At 40.7% G+C, this 25,320-nt stretch overlaps 1 protein-coding gene across 1 annotated transcript in view; it reads left to right on the top strand.

The window, feature by feature from the left end:
* Positions 1-25,320, top strand: part of LOC307041248 (calcium-dependent secretion activator 2-like) — a 182,756-nt gene that overhangs the window by 94,367 nt on the left and 63,069 nt on the right. Inside the window, exons 7-9 of the mRNA XM_079684557.1 lie at positions 9,898-10,009; positions 10,820-10,959; positions 23,866-23,932. Of these exons, the coding sequence (XP_079540683.1) occupies positions 9,898-10,009; positions 10,820-10,959; positions 23,866-23,932 (319 nt within the window). The remainder of the gene's footprint in view (positions 1-9,897; positions 10,010-10,819; positions 10,960-23,865; positions 23,933-25,320) is intronic.

Genomic DNA, 25,320 nt, shown 5'->3' on the forward strand with positions numbered 1-25,320 from the left:
GCAGCAAGTAAAACACATTTTAAAATGTTTAAGCGGCAGCATTGTCAGTGTGTTTTGAATAGATCTGTTAACACGGTTTCATGATTCAAATCAAGTGAACAAACCAGGTATGTGACATCATCACCGTGCCTATGTCAACCACCTCCCCCCCCCCCCTTCAAGACACCATCTGCGGTCACCGAAGCCTGATAAGAATATGTGTGTACAAACCGCACCAAACTCTTACTGATATGTGCTGGGTCCAGGCTCAAGGGCGTATGGCAGTCTCAACTCTTTCCAGGACATGCCGGGGCCCTGCCTGCCAGTAGCTTTGCCGATATCTGTGTTGATAGGTAATAGATTGAGAGCTGTGAATCAGCTTAGAAACAGGAAGTGCTCAAACGTTTGTGTGAGTTTATCAAATGTAGCAGTGACTCCAAATCAGCCACAGCTTGTCACAAACAATCTGACTGATAATGTATTTAACAAAGTTAAAATAGCTTTATTAAATGTCAGGTCATAAGCAGGAAAAAAGTTTTTTTATCACTGAGCACAATCTCGATTTTATGTTTTTAACGGAAACTTGGATTGAACAAAATAACAGTGCAGCTGTTCTTATCGAATCAACTCCTCAACTTTAGTTTTATGAGTCAGGAAAGAATGCATAAGAAAGGAGGTGGAGTTGCTATTCTGTTCAATGATTCCCTTCAATGCAGGAAGACATCTTATGGGAACTTTGCTTCTTTTGAATATGTGGCCCTTCAGCTGAAATGCTCCTCTCAAGCTCTGTTCCTAAATATCTATAGAACACCCAAATACTGTGCAAGCTTTTTTGATGATTTTACCGAACTGCTGTCTATAGTGTGTATTGACTTTGACCGTCTAGTCATTGTTGGTGATTTTAACATCCATGTTGACAACCCCCAGAACAGAGGGGCTAAAGAACTGTTTTGTGTTCTTGATAGCTATGGACTGACTCAGCATGTGACGGAGCCCACGCACAATAAGGGGCACACTCTGGACTTAATTATCTCAAAGGGTCTGAATATCTCTAAGGTTGTGGTGACTGATGTTGCACTCTCTGACCATTCCTGTGTTTTCTTTGACAGCTCTGTTTCTGTTCACAAAAATGTTCAGAAAGAGGTAACCACAAAGCGATATTTAACTGAAAATACTAGGGAAATGTTTACTCAGAATTTCTCTTCCACACTTGCCCCTGCTGACATCTCAGTAAATGAGCTTGTAGATCATTTTAATTCAAAAATTAAAAATGTTATAGATGCCATTGCTCCGACTAAGGTAAAGGAAGTGACTGGCGAGAAAATATCTCCATGGAGAAAGGCCATGACCGTGAGAACAGAGAAAAAGAGTGTGTCGAAAAGCTGAACGTTGGTGGCAAAAAAAAAATCTCCAGGTTCATTTTAAAATCTAAAGAGAGACTTGGCTTTTATCATTTGGAATTGAAAATTGCACGACAGTTATTCTTCTCTGACATCATTACCAAAAACAACACACGTGCCTTGTTTGCTACCGTCGACAGACTAACTAACCCCCCAGTGTCAGTAGCCTCTGAATTTCTATCCAACAAGGCGAGCAATGATTTTGCCTCCTTCTTCAGTGACAAAATTCAGAAAATCAGACAAGCAGTCAGTGCCTCTGCATCAGGTACAGCAAATGTTTTGTCTCTGTGTCCACTTAAAATCAATTCAAACACCATGACACAATTCCATCATATTAATGATAAAAACCTAGAGGACATTATTCAACTTCTGACATCCTCCTCCTGCTGCCTTCATATTATTCCAACAGGATTTTTCAAAAATGTTTTTCACTGCATGGCCTCAGATCTACTTCATATAGTAAACAAGTCTCTTCACTCAGGTGTTTTTCCACAGGCCCTGAAAACTGCAGTCATTAAACCGCTCTTAAAAAATAATAATCTAGACGCTTCAGTAATGAACAATTACAAGCCCATATCAAACCTGCCATTTCTAGGTAAAATCATTGAAACAGTAGTTTTTCAACTGTTGAGTAATTTATTGCATTTAAATAACTGTTTGGATGTGTTCCAGTCAGGCTTTCGTCCAAACCACAGCACTGAGACTGCTCCTGTAAAGGTCTTCAATGACATCCACTTAAACACAGACAGTGGCAGAACTTCAGTGTTAGTGTTATTTGATCTCAGTGCTGCGTTTGACACTGTTGACCACAACATATTACTAGGCCGACTAGAAAACTGGGTGGGACTTTCATCAAGAGTTCTGAATTGGTTTGAATCCTACTTAAAGGACAGAAAAAACTTTGTTTCTATAGGTAACTACACATCTGAGTTGACAAATATGACATGTGGGGTTCCTCAAGGCTCCATCTTGGGGCCTCTTCTCTTTAACGTGTACTTGCTATCAATGGCTCAGATAAGGAAGAACAACAAAATAAGTTACCATAGCTATGCGGATGACACACACATTTACATAACCATTTCACCAGGAGATTATACTCTAATTAAAACACTGAGTAAGTGCATTGAACAAATCAATGACTGGATGTGTCAGAACTTTCTCCAATTAAACAAAGATAAAACTGAGGTAATGGTTTTTGGAGCCAAGGCAGAGCGTATAAAAGTTAGCGCTGAGCTTCAGTCTGCAATGTTCAAAACAACAGATAAAGCCAGAAATCTAGGTGTAGTCATGGACTCTGACCTGAGCTTGAACAGTCACATTAAAACAGTTACTAAATCAGCTTACTATCACCTAAAGAACATATCTAGGATTAAAAGACTAATGTCACAGCAGGATTTGGAAAGACTTGTCCATGCTTTTATCTTCAGTAGACTGGACTACTGCAATGGTGTCTTCACAGGTCTCACTAAAACATCTATTAGAAAGCTGCCGCTGATTCAGAACGCTGCTGCTCGAGTCCTCACTGACACTAAGAAAGTGGATCACATCGCTCCTGTTGAGAAGTCTTTACACTGGCTTCCTGTGTGTCAAAGAATATATTTCAAAAATACTGCTGCTGGTTTATAAAGCACTGAATGGTTTAGGCCCTAAATACATTTCTGACCTCCTGCTAAATGATGAACCATCCAGATCTCTCAGTTCTTCAGGGACTGGTCAGCTTTCTGTCCCCAGAGTCAGAACTAAACATGGAGAAGCAGCGTTCAGTTATTATGCTCCAAATATCTGGAACAAACTCCCAGAAATCTGCAGGTCCGCTGCAACTCTGACTACTTTTAAATCCAGGCTGAAGACTTTTCTTTTTGTCGCTGCTTTTAATTGATATATTCATATCTTAAACTGCACTGTAACTTTTATTATCTTTGCTTTTTATAGCCATTTTCTTAATATCTTTCATTTTTGTAAATCACTTTGAATTGCCTTGTTTCCCCCAAAGGTAGTTAAAGTCATTATTGGGGTTAAAGTCCCCTACGTGTGCCGTTTTGGTTTTAAGACCCTGGTTCGCGGAGGACACCAAAAAGGTCGCAGAAAATACAACTTAAACTTAAATAATGTGCATTTAAGGAAAAGAGGAATAGTTTTGGCGAAAACTAAAAAGGTACCATGGGGTACAGGAATTCGTTTTGGTTTCAAGACCCTGGTTCACGGAGGATATCAAAAAAGTCCTAGAAAGACAAGGTAAACTTAACTATGTGCATTTAAAAATAAAAAAGATGAATTGTCTCTGCGGAAACTAAAAGGTACCATGGGGTCAGATTATAATTTTCCCAAGGGGGATTCGTTCAGATGTGTGTATCTCACACTGCACTGTAACTGTAATTCATGTATCTTTGCTTTTAAATTAGTGTTTTTAGATATCATTTCATAATATGTTTCTTAAATGCTATTGTCTTTCATTTTTGTAAAGCACTTGTGTTGAAATGTGCTATATAAATAAACTCGCCTTGTCTTATGTGATGCAGACATATTCTATACAGACACTTCTGTTTGTATAGCTCATGTTTGAACGGTTGAGAAAATACATTAAAGTAAGTCTCTTAATGCCGTTATATACTTTGTTAAAAGGCAGTGGCAAAAAGAAAAGTCTTCAGCCCTGAGCCGTGCACTTTCATGGTTGTTTGTTTCAGATGTATCGGGCAGAATGACTGAATGTCTCCGTGTTTAGTCTGACTCTGGAGACAGAACAATACTAGTTCAGGATCTCCAGTCGCCTCGGTCCACACAACACCTTCTCTGTTGAAAATCGATCCTATGAGATGCTTTTGGGGGACTTTGTGTGCCAAAGAAGGTGTATTCGTTCGAAATCGGCTGACATCGTAGTTTGTTTTCCTGCAAAAAACAGTGTGTTGACTCTTAAAGACGACAGAAATAACTTGGTGGAGGCATCGTCAGACTACAGTTGGAAACAGATATTTAGGTGTTGACACTAAGTGTATTATTATTGTGATAGAGACTGTGTAATGTAACTTCAGGAACATTTCACTGTGAACCCACTCACCACAGCTCTGCCTTTACTCGGTGTTCCTTCATGTTTTCCTACCACAGCCACCATGTTAATAATACATAAACAAGGACATGAGTTACAGCAGAAATACTCGTGTTCAACTCCACAAGAAACATGGATTTATGTTGGTAATCAAAAGAGAGGAGAATACATCAAGGCCCCCACAACAACAGTTATTTTGTGCAATGACGAGGGGAAATATTTGAACTATGAAAAATAAAATACATCCCTCTAACAAAGGTAGGTAACATTAGAATAGATATTCTCTGTATTACCTCTGACTTCAGGAAAACAGTTTTTGTTTCCCTTCAACCCTCTCTATTTTTATTTTTCATTCTCAGTTTTCACTTATTGTTTCCAACAAGACCCAGGTTTTATACGGTTGTCCAAATACTGAACTTTCTAAAAGAAGAAGACCAGCAGATACAGGCTTAAGATATAATGTAGGCCTACAGAAAAGCATAGTTTACAAATGCTTTTTTAATTTAATACAAAAATGTAAAGTATTTACTCTATTCGTGTTAAGCAAAGCAGGTGACTACATACTGCATTTAGAAAAAAAAAGTGTTGTAATGTTGTATATATGAATCAAATCATATTCTTTTATATAGCCCAATATCACAAATGACACCGTTGTCATAGGGGGCTTTACAGTTTTTACAGCATTTGAAGGTCCCATGTCATGCTTTTCTGGTTCTTACCCGTCCCCTTGTGTGTTATGTGGCTTTTTCTGCATGTAAACGGTCTGCAGAGTCACAAACCCTCAAAGTACACCCTGTAGCGAAACTCTAACACAGAGAAGACCTGTCTATGCTGCCCCAGAACGCCTCGTTGGACATTTTTCTTTTTCCATTATTTCCTTCTTGGGTATAGTTACGTTACGTCCGCGGAGCCGTTACTTTTGGACCAATCCGTGGACTTCCTCACACACACACACTCGGCGGGACGTTGCGAGGCTCGCTGCTATGAGGAGCGGGACACTGTGGGCTGGCTCACTGGTGTGGGGTTGGCGAGACACCGCGTAACTCAGCCTGAGCACACAAACAAACTCCCAGCCAGGGTGTGTGTGTGTTTCGGGCTGGGTTTCGCTGTGTCTCGCAGACGGCCACTGGGCTCACAGGGAGGGGTGGGCAGGAGCTCCAACAAGCCGTTTAGTACAGAGAGTGAATACAAATACTATACAGAGATGCTGTATGAGAAACCAATGTGAGTTTGGAACATTGAACAATATAAATCTATTCTAGTAGACCTCAACAATGTAATTATGATCAGTAGAAATGGCCATGACACCTTTAACGCTTTCCTTGGACACTGCAGCAGACTGTGAGATTGTATACAAGCCCTTTTAATATGAGCTTTATCAGACGGGAAAGTCCTACTCTTAAATATGGAGAGGGTGTCTGCTTCCTCAACACAAACTAGGAGCTGGTTCCACAGAAGATTGTACTTTTGGAGACTCTTGGAACTACTAGTAATAAAAATAAACAAATAATATTTCTAAATCCTGTAATTCTGCTAGAAAACCAGTTCCAGTATTCTGATTACGCCTTTTTTTTTTTAATGTAATTATTGTTATCTATCTATATAATCCTATAACAGTAATCCCTGTCCTTGTTAGTGAGGCTGCCCTTTCCCATGCTACTGGTCTGTTTTTTTTTGTTTGTTTTTGAAACGTCTGACTGCCCTCTGCCCTCCAAACAGCCAATCACCTTCTCTCAGCGCCACCTGACGACCTCTCTGCTGTAACCCAGCTCCACTTTAACCTTCAGTGTAGTTATCTTCTTCATCTGCTCTCTTAATGACAGCGTGGTTAACTATAATTACACGGACGTGATTAGCTGTGATTACAGCGCCGTCCGATCGCTCTGATGACTCCTGCAGTTGTTTAATCACAGAGGACCTTTTCATTAGCAACACCCTTAATTATCTCAGAATGTCAAGCCTCTGTGGACCGTTTAAAGGACGCAATGTTTCCTCATGTTTATCACAAATCAACCGAACCCCTGATTATCATTTCCATACGTTTTCTTCCCTGCATGATGAAAATGAGGTGCACAAAAGATTATGATGTTAATGTAGTTTGTAGATCGTTTGCTCACCTGCTGCAGAGCTTCAAACACAATACTAATTTTCCTTCTTCCAGAAAATTATGTAAGATTTTCAAATGCAGCCCCATGGTTTAGATTGTAAACACATTTTAAAACAAAAATACAAACACTTTTATACTTTATGTACCAATGTATCTCAGAGACAAACACTAGCTGATGATAAAGGACAGAGAATACAGGAAGACACCCAGGATTCAGTTTCAAATTAAATGAAATTAATCACTTTAATAATGGAATAGTTTGAAAAAGAAATATGGGAATATGAACTACACTAAATTGTCCCATAACAATATTAAACAATAACATAATAAAAAATATGTTACTGCTGTTTGTACACAAGTGTGTATTTATTTTTTTGGGACCTTTTCTGAATATTTGTAACTGTATGTAGCCTCGCCCCTTTCCCCACTTTAGGTTCAAATGCATATATGTTAGTTCTTCAGACTAATTAGGAAACATTAGCTATCTACTTAAAAAGTTAGCCAACGTTAGCTACCAATCTAACGATCTAGCTAGCAGACTCCACCTATCTATATTAAAAGCTAGCTAAAGTTAGCCACCAATCTAACAAGTTAGCTAGTGAGCGCCAGCTATCATTAAAACTAGCTAACGTTAGCCACCAATCTAACAAGCTAGCTAGTGAACTCCAGGGTTGCGTTCCAATAGTCCATTTAGCTTAGGAACCTTCCTAACCAAGTGAAATGACCCGGAAGTACGTCAGTGACAGCCATGTTAAGTGCCGTTCCAATTCTCCAAATGAAAGGAAAGGAGGTTTCAAACTTCCTTTATAGCCTCCTTTAGCTTAGGAACCACTGGACCTCCCTTACCGAAAGGAGGGGAGAAAATGCTGCCCCACAATGCCTTGCAGCCGCAGCATTTGCGTCACACAACAGTCGGCCGTTCACGGAAACAAACGATTATGACGGAGAAATTATATCATGAAAGTTACGGTGCTTATTAGGCATTTTAAAATGTATGTGGTAAGTTGCCAAAGTGCTTTGTTTTGATCGTTCATCAGTATTATAATCAAAAAGAGAAATATGAACGTTAGTTTTTACTGAAATGATCAAATAAAGTCAACATTTCACTGAGCTGTGTGGAGTTTGTTCAACTTTTAAAAGATGTTTGAATGGTGACAGTGATAGATGTTAAGGACAAACGTTTATAATAAATACATTTGTATTTATTTTAAGATATTTTCATACAATCATACGTATTGGGATCATTTGTATTAATGTGGACCGGAGGGAGAGGGTGACGAGCATAAGTTTCACTTTCCTTTTTTATTTAAATTACAACTTTGGTCATGAAGAATATGTTTCTCTGTTGTCCACGTTCATAAAGCATAAAGCAACAGCATCAGAGCACGGTGCAGAGTCTCTAGATGAGTCCCTCGTTCTTATTAATCATCCATGTTGTAGTCCGCTGTATAGAACACTGTAGTTTCCATAGTTTCCCCACAGCAGCAGACGCACACAATGACGTCCGCTGGCGCATCATAAACACGTGGGATAGTGAAAGTGCAGTCGGATTCTCTAAAGTACCGCAGTCTCTTCTCCTAAGTCCTTTTGAATTCTCCTATCCACTATCCCTTAACCCCGTGACGTTTCACTCAGAGGTCAAGGTATAGGAGATAGGGTTAGAATTTAGGAGCTGATTTTTGGATTATCGGAACGCAACCCAGCTATCATTAAAAGCTAGCTAACGTTTGCCACCAATCTAACAAGCTAGCTAGTGAACATTAGCTAACTACATTAAAAGTAAGCTACCGTTAGCTACCTTTCCAATAAGCTAGTTAGCTAACTTTAGCTCTTTAATTAGCTACAAAATAAGGCAATGTAATTTTCAGTTGATACATGTAATCAGAATTTAACAAAATAACACAATTAAAAAGAGTATGTATAAAAAGCAGCGCAGCCATTATTTCAAAAGTAATTACTTATTATTGTTTATTTATACATTTTTAAATGTGTTTGAGTTTTAAATCTTCGTAACGAGTAGGCTACAAACACATAAACTAAGCTAACAAATGAAATATAGTTATTGTACTGAATATGTGGACTCCATGAATGGAAATGAAAATGTCAAATCAATAAAAGGCATACACACAGGAGTCATACAGTGAGAAGCACAGCCAAGGAAATATATTCAGGCCTGTGAAGAATGACATTTATACTCAAGAACACTATTATTTGATGTTCACAAAGTATGATTAGATGTCACAGGCTGCAGCTGGGGCGTGCAAATAAACAGTTTCCTGTATCAGAAGAACAGAATCAGGCAGCAGCTTAGATTACTATTGTTTCTACTGCTATTTGGGTTTAATGTTTGTATCGCTCAGGGTCAGGTTTTCAAGCCAGACGAGACACAGTGAAATAAAGACGTCGTTATTTGTAGCGTTTAAACTGTTATCTCAGGTCAGAGAACACAGTGTGCGTGTTCGTGTGTGTGTGTGTGTGTGTGTGTGTGTGTGTGTGTGTGTGTGTGTGTGTGTGTGTGTGTGCCCCCCCACCTTTTCTCGCATAATGTTGCCTTGGAAACTAGGGGAACTGAATATGGAGCTTGGCTTTGATTCTCGCCCTCAACAAGTGAAGGGGTCACTTGTCATTTTTGCAGCACACACTCACACACTTCCTCACACACTTACAATGAAAGTTGTGAGATAAGGGCATGTGATGATGGGGTTTGTGTAATGTCTCCCCGCTCCATCAGTATGTGTGACAGTGATGATGCTGACTCTGGATCTGTGACTAACACATGATGTGATGATATCATTACAGGAACTGAGAGGAGATTCAGGGTGACTTTAAGTTAACTTTGCAGTCTGTTATGTCAGAGGAAATGCATTTAGGAATAAGATTACATTACATGTCACTTGTTGGATGCTTTTACACAAAGTGATAAAGTGTCTTTGGGTTGTAGAGCCTGCAAATATAAAATGTCACAGTACTTACATTACTTTGCAGTAGCTTCACAAAAAGCAATAAGTAAAAGAATGAAAAAACAAAATGTAAAATACATATTAGAAAAATAACCTGAAAATAAATAAATACATATGTATACAATACATCTGTATTATGTTGTTTTTATATTTCCATTTTATACAATTATTTCCCTTACTTTCTTTGAGTTTGTTAAATAATTGCACAAAGAAATATTCTCTTTTCACATTTTCAACATGACTGTGCTTTTTGAACATACTTTATTAGAACTTTCATTTAACAAAAAACATTCCTGTCTGTGCAGAAAGTCTGTGCAGTGTGATTAACGTGAAGATCAATAACAAGTCACAGTGTGTAAAGTGTGTGTGTGTGTGTGTGTGTGTGTGTGTGGTGTGTGTGTGTTTCAGGTGGGGGACTCAGGGAGACTTCACCACCACACACCCCCTCCCCTCCGTCAAAGTGAAGCTGTTCACAGAGAGCACCGGGGTCCTGGCTCTGGAGGACAAGGAGCTGGGCCGGGTAACACACACACACACACACACACACACACACACACACACACACACACACACACACACACACACACACACACACACACACACACACACTATGTTAGCAGAATCCTGATTGACATGAAGGTAGACCATTTTGTGTGTGTGTGTGTGTGTGTGTGTGTGTGTGTGTGTGTGTGTGTGTGTGTGTGTGTGTGTGTGTGTGTGTGTGTGTGTGTGTGTGTGTGTGTGTGTGTGTGTGTGTGTGTGTGTGTGTGTGTGTGTGTGTGTGTGTGTGTGTGTGTGTGTGTGTGTGTGTGTGTGTGTGTGTGTGTGTGTGTGTGAAAAATAGATAAATGCTTAGTCATCGTTGGTGCGTTTGACATTTCTTTCAAAATAATATTAGCATAAAATCGTGATAATGAAACAAATAGGAAATGGGTGAGAAGAGGTCCAGAAGCTGTAATTGACTTCTCATTTAATTAAAGAGAAAAACACGATAACAGTGAAGAAAACCAATCTAACGTAGATTAGAGATAAAACCAAATAAATTGCTGCGAAAACCAGGAAAAAAACAAAACAATAATAGTTTGAAAAATCCATTAAAATCCCATGAAAACATGTCTTTGGATCAGCTCCTACGTGTAACTGGTTAACCAGGACACTCGTTCCCCTGTGATCTTTCTAACAGCTAGAGAGACATTTCCCATTCATCCTGATCTATTCCCGTTTCCCACCCAACACATGTTTGATCTCCAACTCATTTGACTTTTTCTAATGATAAATATTCATTGCCATGCCAATAACAACAGTCCCCCCCCCCCCCCCCCCCTCTCAGGTGGTGATGAACCCCACCACTAACAGTCCGAAGCAGGCAGAGTTTCACCGGATGGTCGTCCCTAAGAGCAGCCAGGACTCAGAGCTGAAGATCAAGCTGGCCGTCCGCATGGACAAACCCCCCAACATGAAGCACAGCGGGTGAGTCTGGGGGGGGGGGGGGGGGGTCACAGGGTCCTGTGCAGGGGCGACTACTGGAGAAATGCCCACAGTCTGTTTGAATCCAAGATAAATGAAGGCAAGGCCAGTTTATTTATAGCACTTTTCAACACAAGGCAATTCAAAGTGCTTTACAACAATGAAAGACATTAAGAGCATAAAATACATTAGAAACATTCAAAAGCAAAGATAATAAAACATCAAGTTTTATTATTTTAAGCGGACCTTCAGGTTTCTGGGAGTTTGTTCCAGATAGTTGACAATACCCCTCTCCAGATTCTCTCATTCCTCAACCCCTAGTCTTCCCGTGAAATTATAGTTCTTTTGACACTTTTCTAACCTTTTTATATTCCTTTCCTCCTTCTCTTTCATCCATTTTGAATCCCCAGACAACACATGTTCCTCTCTTACTGTAACCCGAACCCATCTCTGACCTTTAAACCACTTTTCTTTTCACTTCCCAGGATTGGGATATGTAACCAGGTTAACAGATTCATTTGATTTTGGCAGGAAAGAGTTACTGTTTTCATTTCAAACACGTCTCCAAGCAGCAACAGGCCAGGTGTTAAAGACTGTCCACGTTAAGAGAGATACATTTAAGGAAACCCCAAATAAAGATGTGAGCCGCCGCACTAATGAATTACAACATTCAGTAAACAGAGGAGCTCCATCAGTCATCATATCGCTGAAAACACATCGTTCTTTTGGTTAAAGACTGTGCCATCCACTCGACTTACTTTCTCTCTAGGTCGTCCTCAGACGAGCCCTCCATCGTTGCCTCCAGTCATCCCGGTTCTCCATACATCTGGCCAGTTCATTGGTACTTTCAGTTATTGTCAATTTGAAACCAAATTCCTCCTCCCCCCTTTTAATCCTCTGGTTTTTAGTTTAGGAAACAGAAGGATGACATTGAGTCCATTTATGTGTGAATAGTGAAGGACAACGTCTCACACAACGTTTTTTTATGTTTTTTTACGTGAGTTTTTCTGCCCAACCAAGTGAATTGTCGCCTTGTGTCTCTTGTTTGAGCAAGTTTGACCGTGGCATCATCTTGTCTCCATAACTGATTCAAGAAACACAGAGCCATGACGTTTGCATAGCCATAACGCTGAGTCATGACAGCATCATGCACATTGCAAGGTTTTTCACTCAGGGGGAAAAGTACATGATGATTTGTATAAACACTGGTCTAGAGATGAGTTTGCTTTTCCTTTGGCCAATAGAAAGGTCTAAATCTTTGTTTTCTTCATAAAGAAATGGTCCAGTTTTAAGGCTTTCAACATGTCCGTACTCCATCTGTAGAGAGCACAAGTTCAGTCACACAAAAGCATCTTCTGAAACCCTCTTCCAAAGAGAGATATTCTTAAAAATAAGACAAACTGCTTTAAAAGTCATATCGTTCTGAATGGGTGGATTTGTCAGTCCTAACGAAGCCCAATGAAAACACTATTTATAAGTGATTAAAACATTAAAATATGTGTTTCCGGAACAGATTTTACCGTCTAATTTGTTGTGTTTTACTTCAGCAAGACCAAAATAATCTTTCACTTGAATTAAAGACAGACCCCACATGTGTCTCTCGCCTTATGCCAGTCCTTTCATCTGAAGAAAAGAGGTATAAGCGAAAGTGTCACTCTCCTTCAAAGTCTGTGCAGACAGCTCCCCCTGCTGGTTGAATAAAGGAAGTACAAACAGTCTGAGGATGTGGTCACATGATGGTGAGATTCAAACTCTATCCTTTGATTGGCAGATCAAATGTTGAATTATCTTATTGATTTAATTGAGCTGAACGTCAGACCTGCCCATCATCCATCAGAGGTTTTTCATCCTGGGATTTATTAAAGGTTCATTTAGATTTAAACATTGTTAATGCCTTAAGAAGTTCACTCAGACCAGGGGGGTCAAACTAAATGTCATCGCAGGCCACATTAACATTATGGTTGCACTCAAAGGGCCGCTTGTAACTTTAAGACTATATAAAAATACAATAGAGTGCCACAGTGACGCCTCCTAAAACCTGGAAGTATCATCATAAATCTATCGATCATAAATCTAATCGATAGATTTATGATTGATAGATTTATGATCGATAGATTTATGATTGATAGATTTATGATTAGAAAATTATAAAAGTAGGGTAGACATGTGGAGATTACCCGACTGAACAAAACGTGATCCGTCTCTTCAATGTGTTTCAACCACAGACCTTATTTCCAGCTATTCTCCAAAATCCTATGGAGAAATTGCATTGCTTTTTGTTGAGGGAACCGGAAGGAGTTTACTTCCGGGTTTTAGGACGTAAATCGGCCTGTAACGTAACCGCATAATAAACATATTATATCCTTTACAAGCTCTTGTGGGGCCACATGAAATGAAGTCACGGGCCGGATTTGGCCCACGGGCCTTGAGTTTGACACCCCTGACTCATGAAGGGTGATTTAAGAACATTTCAGAGTGTTTTCTTTTCAGAGTACCATGACTGACAGTATACAAGACAACTGATGTATTAATTTTATTTTTTATTGTATAAAACATACTTTTTTCTTTTTACTCTCAGATGAACAAGTTGTGCAGTTATTCCTGTAAATTGTGTAGTTCTTACTTTCTACCAGGAGGTGGCAGCAGAACAACATTTGAAAACCAAACATTTATGATTCAAAGAAGTGTGTGTCGCTTTTCTTTTTGAAGTAAAGAAAAGACAAACAAAGAAAGACCTGAATGTCAGAATATAGGTTTAATTAACTAGTTACAGATCCTTAAAAAAAGAAACTCTGACTCACTTTGAAAAGTCCAGCAGCATGCACACATTTTATTTCAAGAGATTCATTGGAAGACACCAAATAGTTACATACTGGACCCAGTGGCGTTGCGCAATATTTCGGGGCTCCCCCGCAGGTCGGACCATGGGGCCCCGCCCCCTCCCCTAAATCAATAATAGAGTGACATGGGATAGACATCGCGGCCACTTTTTTAAATGTTTATTTTTTCAGGCATCTTTTGTAAACAGTATAGGTCAGTAGGAACTTTCTGTATAAATATACATCTGATTTAAACAGTATAGGGTCAGTAGGAACTTTCTGATTTAAATAGTATAGGGTCAGTAGGAACTTTCTGTATAATATACATCTGATTTAAACAGTAGGATCAGTGGGAACTTTCTGTACAATATACATCTGATTTAAACAGTAAGGTCAGTAGGATCTGATTTAAACATCATTGACAAATACCAACAAGTGGCTGTGTATTTTTTGTAACATGAAGGTATATTGTAGAACGTTATAGCCTATCATCATTGGAGTTCACACAACGGAACGGTTCACATATATATAACATTCTGTATAAAAGAAAAGTAGCCTACAAAAAACAAACAAATAAAAAACATCCTATAGGCTACATAGAGGATGCAATCAGGAGCTGCTTTGTAAGCCTATTATTTTATACGAGCGCGTCTCCTGGCATTCTTCTGCGCAAAGTCCTGTATAACAGTCTTTAAATCTATACTGCGCGCGCGTCGGCTCTCAATACTAAGGACTGCTAACCCAGACAGTCTCTCTTGCGACATTGTGCTCCTCAAATATGTCTTTATTAATTAAAGTTTTGAGAAAAATCTCTCAGCACTGGCAACAGTCACGGGTATAGTTAAAAACAATTTCAGTGCTGTGGCAACATCGGGGATACTTGGCCAAATGGACTGATTTTCAATGAGCAGGGTTTGTGCAAGGTCTTTGATTGTTCCACGCTCAATTTTCTTTATACTAGGCCTAAGAGCATTACGGAGGGACAGGATCTGGAAAGGAAACTCGGCTGACAGGTCATCTTTATACTGGCCTGATAAAGCACTTGCGGACTCAGACAGATCCTTGTCTGTTGCGCGCAAAAGTTCGCGGGGAAGCAGAAAAGAAAATCGCTGTGCAACTTCGTTCATTCCAACAAATCGATTTTTGAGTTGGGCAACGACAATATAGATATTTGCGTAAAATACCGCCACTCTAAAATGCTCCCCTGGGTCTTGGAGCCGCTGGTCCTCGCAAAGCTCTGAAAAGTGCCTCTTTGTGTGCCTTGCGCGTCTGTCTTTGAAGAGACTGTGGACACCCAATGAGGATGCCAGGTCTTGCGCGTGCGCTTTTAAGCCATCAAACTCTCCTCGGAGTTGGGCAAGTGTATCGGTTGCGTTACCAATCATTGCTGTCGTCTGTAAGAGGTCCAAGTCTTTGCGCTGGAGAGCTTGGGACACAATGTTGACTGTTTCAAGGACCTTGCCCTGTATTACAGTCATTAAACACTCTTTTGAAAAGCACCTTCCCTTCCCATCCCTTTTGAATGGCCCTTCAGGCTTGCATGGCCCGTTATTCAGAATGTATCGTTTAACATCATTGTCTTCTAAATCTACAGGGAATTTCCCCCTATCAGTAGGGTATTCAGTCACAGAGTTGTCGCTGGCCAACGTGTCCCCGTGGTGGGTGGGAGCTGCTGTCACTGTCGGGGCACGGCTAGCTGGCTGGGCAACCTTGGCTATGTCTGAACTGGCCTCGGAGGGGGCACAGCTGACTTCTTGCTGACCTGCAAAAATGAACAAATTAGATTCCAATTCCAATGTAACCTGTAGCATACTCTTACTGGTTATGGCGAATAAAACTTTCTATTATTCTAATGTCTAACCTGTCTCGAAGCGCGAGGCACGACTAGCTGGCTCGGCTGTAACGGGGCTGCTGGGCTGTCTGCCTGGACTCTGAGCTGACGGCCGGGGGCCGGGGGGGGGTTGCTAGCGGTCTATCTGCAGTAACGTTAAGAGTCTACGTCTACCTCTGCTGCCTGCCGGAACAATGACGTTATTTTAGGTAGTTTTGCCCTCTCCTGTTCGGCTTTCGCTCTCATTTTGCTTTTCTGAGCACCGCTTGGGTAGTGGCGCTTCATTTTTCATGTTTACCGGCAACGCAACTAATGAACCTTATTTATATGAGCAATGCTTCCCGCTTTGTTTTGAACGCCGCCGAGCCTGCCAATGAACATTAGTTGTCAGCCGGCTAGCCCTATCGCAGGTGAGCAAATAATTATAATGATACACTGTTGTACTACTACAGGCAACGTACACATGACGGGGACGGGGTGCCTAGCAACATAGCAGGGAGGGGGGGCCCCCGCCCTCTGCGCCCTGTTCCCGCGTTACGAAATATAAGAGGATAGCCTACAGTGGGGGCGGGGCCCCCTAAGCTCCGGGGCTCCCCCGCACCGCGGGAGGTGCGGGGGCCTCCGCTACGCCACTGACTGAACCATGATTGGCTCCAAACTAGTAGTCATTTTATAAATGCTCCCCGTACATTTATATTTTAGACAGACTTCAGGTGAGCCAGAGAAAGTTTCCCCCGTAAACACTTACTGCGCGGTGAAGCTCAAACATCACAGTGAAGGAACGATCCAGCAACAAACACATTTAAAGAAAAGTGAGGTTTAAAAACGTTAACAAAATTGATTGATATTAGTATTTCCAATGTTCCTTGTCAAGCTCGATAGTAGAGCAGTGATGGTACTTTTGGTATAGGCCTACAGTAAGAGAAGATTTATTATGTTAAATGTTTAGATGTTTCCTACTCTGTTTTTGTTTGCCTTTTTCCTTCCTGACATCCTCCTGCAGTGGCACACACAGTTTCAACCAATAATAAACTCTGTTCAGCTCTGACACAGACACACTACAGCAGAGGTGTCAAACGGCCCCTGGCTTCATTTTATGTGGCCCCGCAAGAGCACTGAAAGAATATAATATGTTTATGGTTATAAGGACATTGTCCATAAACTACATGTCCCACAATGCATCTCATTTTGTGCCCACTGAAGAGACTTGCAATAATTTGCCCCAGACTTCTGATTTTCGGATGTATGTTTTATTTTTGTTTTTATTTTAAGTGGAGCCATGAAAAATGAGAATTTCCTCAAGAATGCAAGCTTTGTTTCTATGAGCAGGTCAAATGGAGACCACATCCATAAAACTAGTCCAAATGACCCTACAGCCCGTGCCGACTGGAGTCATTGAGGTACTTTTCCCACTACATTGATTACAAAGTCTTTGAAGATCTGGAAAGATTCACCAAAAACCAAACTAGTTTTTTAGTGACCAAATAAACAGCAATGTTCAGATCAATTACTTATTCATGTTTTTAAATAAAGGTGAATGTATTATTGTATTAATATGACTCTATAACCATAATACGTTACATAGTCTATCTGTTAATTGTGGCTGTCTTTTCAAACTAAAATGGTCCTAACGTCCTCTGCAGTGGACATACTGTAACATTTAAAAATTAAATTAAAATTTAAAAAGTCTAAATTGCGAGATGTTTTTTTTAAACCCTAAATAGTTAGGAAATAAAAAATAAAGAAGATTGGAAAGCATCTTTTTTTCCTCGGTTCCCAGGAGTCTTAAAGTTTTGCACTGGCTTTTCACACTAGTTGAACATAACATTTTGATATTTGTATATGTGTCTAGTTATTGTGCTTTTTATCTTGTTTTTAATTATTGTTTTATTTTTTTACACCTATTGTGTTATTTTATATTTGTTCCCTGTACAGCCCTATGGTCAACTGAGGTTGTTTTAAATGTGCTATATACATAAATAAATATTGAGATTGAAAGTTACAACCGGGACGAATCCCGATGGGCCGGCACTGAAGTGGGCCGGTCGGACGATGTGGGCCGGTCGGATAAGTCACTAGCACCGCCCAAATTACGGTACAAATTACTAGCGGTACCGAAGTGTGGCGGTCGAGAGTCCCGGGCTGATTTTTAGTCCCAGTCCACCCCTGCAACCGGCCCTTTGAGTGCAACCATAATGCTGATGTGGCCCACTACGAAATGTAGTTTGACCCCCCGGGCCCCGGCACTACAGGGAGATCAAATCTATGGGACGAAATGGTTGTCTGCAGTTCTGAAATCCTCCACAAGGGGTCAGTGTTACCCTCACTGTGAGTCTCTTCTTCATGTGTTTCTGTTCATTATGAACTCACCTGCGGGAAGGTGTCATCCTTTTGTGTTCTATCACTTTTCTCCACTCGCGTTATCTGATGCTGTTTTTTTTTATTTTTGATCCAAACACTGACACAGGAGCATCTCTGATAAATAAATAAAACCCTTCCACATAATCCAAGACAGTCAAAAGAACTCCTCGCACGTCAGAGAAATAAAATCCAATAAGAGGCGCACTGACACAGGAATAAATATACGCTTTTATTCATTAAGAGAAGAAGAAAACAAACGGGACATTTGATTTATTTGTCCCCCAGACTTTCAATGCTTTGAAAGGCAGCTTACATTTTACTCTGAGGAGAAGAAGTGATCACACAGAAACACGTCGGGTCGCAGCGATCACGTTTTTTATTTTTCCTCACATGTTCTGATGAAGAAGACGTAAAGACATGTTGATGTGAGCAGAGACGATTCTATACTCTTACTTACTTTACAAATGGTTTCTGTTGTTAAATCTTTAAAATAATCACTGTTTCCAAGACTCATTGTGTATTCTTTATTCGTTTCCCCTCTTGTTTCTGAGTTCAGAGGAGCTCAGATCGCTGTTTTATTCCAACACTCGATCTTACTATTTAAACTCAATTCAGTCCACTCCAGATTGATTATTTAATGATCTATTATGAAATCTAAAAGCACAGAATAGCAGCTTCTTATTTTAAAAACAATTAATACATAAATAAGTTGGTTGACTTTCAGGAGACACGGTGAAATAAAGGATTATTTAACCATAAAACGCAACTAATTCAAATGTTTTAAAATGTAGGCTACGTCATTGTTATATCATTATAATAAAAATAACTGCGTTTCTTATTGATTTAAACATGTCGTCTAATTGTGATAAAGATACAAGAAAATGGAGAATCCTAACAAAATTGTCAAACGGTAAGATTTAAACTTTTTGACTAATTCTGCATAAAATCAGCCCTTTTTTAAAAATAAAAGTAATTTGGTTAAAAAACGAAATATGTTGATCTTTCAGAGGAATTAACCTTTAAGTCATTACCATCATTCATAATGTTCTAATCTGTTATTCAGACTGCAAATGAGATGCCATCTTTGAAATAACCTTGGATTTGCTTCAGTGAAAATCCTCCAGCTTATTAATACTAAAGCTTTTATAGACAAATGAAATAAAGCGTGAATAGTGAAAACAATTAAGAGACTTTTTGATGCCTTGGAGCAAAAATCACAACTCAAGGAAATGTGAAAAATCCCTCGTCTTGAAGGTACTTTATTTTTGATTTAATCTTGAGGTTTTTCTCTCTTAATGAATCAACAAAGCCTCCACTCAGCACTTGTTATGAGCTCGTTTAACCTGACAATTGTACAGCATAGATCTGTCTTGTTCACCACTAACAGTTCTCGTTAATTCTTGAAGGTAACGCGTAGTATTTAACACAATAAGTCCACTATCTCATCCCTCTTTAAAAACTCCTTAGTTCCAGTGCTTCAATTGCAGATTCAAATAAATGAAAGGTAGCTCAAAGCAAAGCGGCACAATGTGTTTCAGTACATCAGGGTGTCCGCAGGGTCGTGAAAAGTATTAAAAGTGGATAAATCAATTTAGCGAAAATGAAGGCTATTAAAAAGTATTAAACGGCATTTTCCAAGGTATTACATTTTGTAGCTTGTTTTCAATAAGTATATAACTTGTCCAAAGAGGTTGTATTCTACAGTCTGCCTGAATGTAATCATTGCGTAGGTGTGTAGACTACACACCTACGAATCACAGTGTAGTGTGATTCTGTGTAGTTTATTTATGGCATCCCGTTGGATTTGACGTCATCTGAACAGGACATCGCACGCTCACTGCTTGATAGCGCGCGGAGGTCCGTTTACGCCGGTTGTTAAACAACATCGTTATGGGGAAATGCAAGTTTGCGTCCAAATGGTTGGAAGATAAGGAGGAAGGACAATCGATACTGTATAGTAAATGTGAGGTAAAGTGTGTCGCCAAGGTAACCGGTTAAAACTCCAAATGGCCATGAGGTCTTAAAGTGTATGGAAAGGGTCTTGAAAAAGGTCTTAAAAGGTCTTACATGTGACTTCAGGATTCCTGCATATACGCCTACATGCTTTGTGGAATTTCACCATGACTGTAACAGCGACATGTTCACTAAAGAAATATGACATTTATCAAACACGAGATGCGACAGAAAGAAGATTTATGTTACTTAAAACAAATATAATTGAGTATAACAGTACAGAGCGTGTGGGAAGTGACCGCTGTTGCTCTAAAGCAGGGATGGGGAACCTCCGGCCCCCGGACCGCATACGGCCCGCGAGACAATTTGGTACGGCCCTCGAGGTAATTTATAAACACACGCAAAAAAGAAAAAAAATTGAAAAATCTAGACCGCAAAAGAATGAAACAAGTGAGTGCCTGTTTTTCCTAGCCACGGTCAGGGTCCTTGAACACATCACGAGCCTAACGTGTCATCACGTGGTATATGTCTCGTCCGTCTCGTCTGATAGGGGTGCAGTTCTGAGAGAGAGCACCAGAACGCCACTCAGGCACTTCCAGAAATTGCAGTACCCATAAGGAGCCATACATGCTGCAGTTTTTGCGTGGCTGTGTCTTTAGTTGTAAGCCCAGTCGCGATCTGTTCATCTGTCATACTGATCATACAGTCAATAACTTCGTTGTTATTAGCATCTGGTTAGCTAGCTATGCTAACGAATATAAGAAGCTTTTTCTACAACCAGTGAGGTAAAGGCACATCTTTATATGATCATTATAGTTATAAAGAGAATAAAGTAAACCGGTATAAAATACTATACTGTATGACAGTAAAAAAAGTTGTTATTAATAAACAAGAATACAGTTTGAAAGGAGTGATTTGTAAAATATCCATAAAGAAAAATAAATATGCTTACAGTTCTGTTTCATATGGATGTTGAGAGATGTATCCATAGATCTCTTAATGTTGCTCTCAAAGTGCACCAGATTGATGCTTTTGACTTCAACATTTAAAAAATACATTTGCACACATCTTGTATCCATATCTTTCTGTTTTGGTGGTCATGCCACAACTGTGCATATGAATGCATACGCGAGTCATGGTAAGATATCTGGATTAAAAGGTTGCTTTTTCTTTACACAGCATGAAAGAAAGGTGAAATGAATGGGCTGTGATTTTAGTATTTTTAAGCAGAAGTCAATAACTTGTACGGCCCTCGAAGGATATTGTAAAAATTGAAATGGCCCTTGAGACGAAAAAGGTTCCCCACCCCTGATCTAAAGAATACTAAACATCATCATTGTCAGCAAAAAGTGGAACGGCAGGGATAAAAGGCATTCAATGATAAAGAGTTAGCATACTTATTAAACATAGAGAAGAACATAATAGATTAAAAATAAAGACAAATACGTACAAATATATTAGGTATTTTGAACGTTATGTTTATTCGTCTCATTTAGACACTTGTTAGCATCCGTCGTTTTTAAATCCACCAGTGGAGTATTGACTGACGTATTGTAAGTCGTAGAACAAACATCTCTTCAGCTTGAGTGAACCACAGCAACACGCTCTCACTCCCAACTCGTCCTCACATGATGTTAGGGTCCCTTGGCGTTGCTTTTAAACAGACCTTACTTCAGGCCAACGACCAAAAACACATTCAGAAAGCCATTGAAGAGGGAACAGGAAGTGCTAACATGCTAATGATAAAAGGGATCCCTATAAAGACAAAGGCCATTTCTCAATGTCGAGTATACCTGCTGCAGAGCCACTATTTCAAGTATACTACGTCATCGAGTGGCGCCGAATGCGTGGCATTTAACCTGCATTTAAACAGTCCTTCGGCGCAACTCGATGACGTAGTATACTTGAAATAGTGGCTCTGCAGCAGGTTTACCCGACATTGAGAAACGGCCAGTGAAGCTCCACCTGAAGGACCCTGAGAGGATGTGTTCTGTGTGGGACTGCTAAATGCCTGCAGTGAACTCTCAGTCTGCAGGAGGACGAACAGTCTCACAAGTGTCCGGCCTGCGGAGCGTCATGTTGACCCTCATGTTGACCCTCATGTTGACCCTCAGCTCTGCATCGTGGCCCAGTTTCTGTCTGCAGCCCTGACCGGGGGCCTTTTCTCTGAGGGGGGGGGGCTGCAGGGGTCTCCATCGATTGATTTTCCTCTCTCGCACTTGCCTGTGTCCCACGCTTCAGGAGCAGCCATTGATCGGGGGGGGAGGCTTTCTTCATCCAGACGCCTCACCCTCTCTCTCTCCTCTCCTTTCACTCACTCTCCTCTCACTCTCTCCTCTCACTCTCACAGAGAGGGGGGGGGGGGTGTTAATGTGTTGACAATGCTCACAGCTGGGGGAGTGAAGACGTGAAGTGCTGTAACACACTGTGATGGAAACACATAACATGAGGACATGAATCAAATATATCCCGATATTATTAAAGTGTTTTATTACATGAGAGTTGCTTTTTATTTAAGTATTTTCTTTTTTTATTGAGAGATATAGTGAAACAGACAGATGAAAATAAGTACTGAGTCATATAAAAAAAGACGAAAAACAATGGCTCTGTTGTCATTGGTCAAACGCTTAGGCTAAGGGGCGGGACATCTCTATCACGTACTATGTGTCGGAGTTCTAGCCAATGGAATCGCGAGTGTTCCAAAGTGATGTCACTGTGTTCCGGAAGTAAACAAAGTAGTCCAATAGATGAGAGTAACACATGCGTCACTTCCAGGCAAAAATGACGGCTCCGCCCACTTTTGGGGGAAAACAACGCTGTCATTTGAATGGCGGTCAATACAAATTCTGAAGTTTTTGCCAATCCGATCAGAAATGTAAGAAAACCGTGGATCTTCAAAGAGCCCGATTACGATGACCAGTCAGGCAAACAATTACATTAAGCCATTGGAAATCGACGAGCGGGCTCGATATATGGTTAAATATAGCAGTTGGCGATCGATGTCCATAGATGAGAGTAACATCTACGTCACTTTACGGCCCCGTCCACTTTTGGGGGAAACAACGCTGTCATTTGGCGATGAAGCCTGAAGCCACAGAGCTCTTCTGTTTCTGTCCTTTCTTCTTAGAAAGGAAGGAAACACTGAACTATGGATTTGTTTTAATGTTTGAGGTGCAATAAGCGACACAGCAGCTTGTTGGCATGACAAAACTATTACGTTCCGCCTCGCTCATGAGAGTAACAGCTGGCGAAAATTACAGTCTCGCCTACTGATTTTAATTTAACCATATATCGAGCCCGATTGTTGATTTCAAATGATGTAATGTAATTGTTTGCCTGACTGGCCATCGTAATCGGGCTCTTTGAAGATCAGAAAAACCACGGTTTTCTTACATTTCTGATCGGATTGGCAAAAACTTCAGAATGTGTATTGACCGCCGTTCAAATGACAGCCTTGTTTTCCCCCAAAAGTGGGCGGGCCGTAATATTCGCCTGGAAGTGACGTAGGTGTTAAACTCATCTATAGAGGCGTTTCAGGCAGGGGGGGGGAACAGATTTTAGCCATAGCAGACCATTGACATACACTAAAACCCCAAAAAGCATAACAGGGCCAGTTTAAATTCTAAATGTATTCAACAGTTAGCTGTAGTTCAAAGCAGCGTCACTCTGAGGAACCTGCAACACAAGATGAAACTGGTTTATTACTTATTTAGATAACTTTAAAATGACTTCAATCCAAGGTTTGATCCTCATGAGATCAGCAGCTACAGGGGAGATATGGCCATCCCAGGCTCCTCCAACAGAGCAACATGAATATATAAAGGACCTCAAACAGATACAATAGTGCAAGAGAATGTTTTAAGATGTGCACGTAAATACAAATCAAATAGACATAGTGCAGGTTCTGGTGTTTAATAGTCTAACGTGATGTTCTCTGTGTTTCAGACACGTGTACGCCGTGGGACAGAGAGTCTGGAAACGCTGGAAAAAGCGATATTTTGTCCTCGTTCAGGTGAGGGACATCCATCTGAGATCACATGACGTGTGTTGGGGCATTGCAGCCAGTAAGAGACTGAAGGTTAAAGTGAAATGAATGTATAAACCGACTGTTAGTGGAGATTAGTGAAGATATGAAACCTCTCATTAAACTGAGTATATTTAAACTCAGGGCTTATCAAACATCAGCCTTCACACTCAAACACCATCTTGTCTTTTTATGACTGCAGAGTTTAGAAGAGACAGTCAGTTCAGAGAGGTGAGATGAAGATATTAAAGGGTCTCGTCTCAGCGGCCCCTCTCCAGAGTCCTGCGGAGTTAATTGAGTTGTGGTCTCTTAAATTCTCATTTACACGTCCTTTATTTACTCCCTCCCTCTGAGCCATCACTCTGGACCTCTGAGGCCAGGGACATTTAAATGAGTGTGTCCTGATGAAATGGAGTCTGGTGACCTCCTCTGATCTCTGAAAGGCTCCGAGAGAGGAAGGGATTGAGTATCTTAGATTGTATTGATTCTGCACGGGATGCTTGATTGAGTGTGTGACAACTTTTCATGGTGTGTGTGTGTGTGTGTGTGTGTGTGTGTGTGTGTGTGTGTGTGTGTGTGTGTGTGTGTGTGTGTGTGTGTGTGTGTGTGTGTGTGTGTGTGTGTGTGTGTGTGTGTGTGTGTGTGTGTGTGTGTGTGTGTGTGTGTGTGTGTGTGTGTGTGTGTGTGTGTGTGTGTGTGTGTGTGTGTGTGTGTGTGTGTGTGTGTGTGTGTGTCAGGCAGCATCTCTCTCAGGTGTGTGTGTGTGTGGCAGCATCTCTCTCAGGTGTGTGTGTGTGTGTGTGTGGCAGGCAGCATCTCTCTCAGGTGTGTGTGTGTGGCAGGCAGCATCTCTCTCAGGTGTGTGTGTGTGTGTGGCAGCATCTCTCTCAGGTGTGTGTGTGTGTGTGTGTGGCAGGCAGCATCTCTCTCAGGTGTGTGTGTGGCAGGCAGCATCTCTCTCAGGTGTGTGTGTGTGTGGCAGCATCTCTCTCAGGTGTGTGTGTGTGTGTGGCAGCATCTCTCTCAGGTGTGTGTGTGTGTGGCAGCATCTCTCTCAGGTGTGTGTGTGGCAGCATCTCTCTCAGGTGTGTGTGTGTGGCAGGCAGCATCTCTCTCAGGTGTGTGTGTGTGTGTGTGGCAGCATCTCTCTCAGGTGTGTGTGTGTTGCACCAATGTAAAAGCATGGCAAGAGTTTTTGTAACACGAGTGGAGAGGTTGTTCTCTGGTTTCAGGTTAAAACTGAAGAAGCTCTGTGTTTGGTATGGTGGTGGTTGTTGTTTATCATGCACACTTTTACAGCTGGATGATTCAAGGTTGAGACATTGAGTGTGTCTCCATTCACTTGTTTGATTTCAATTTGCCTTTACAGAAACCTG

Source organism: Notothenia rossii (genome assembly GCF_949606895.1).
Source record: "Notothenia rossii genome assembly, chromosome: 5".
NCBI lineage: Eukaryota > Metazoa > Chordata > Actinopteri > Perciformes > Nototheniidae > Notothenia > Notothenia rossii.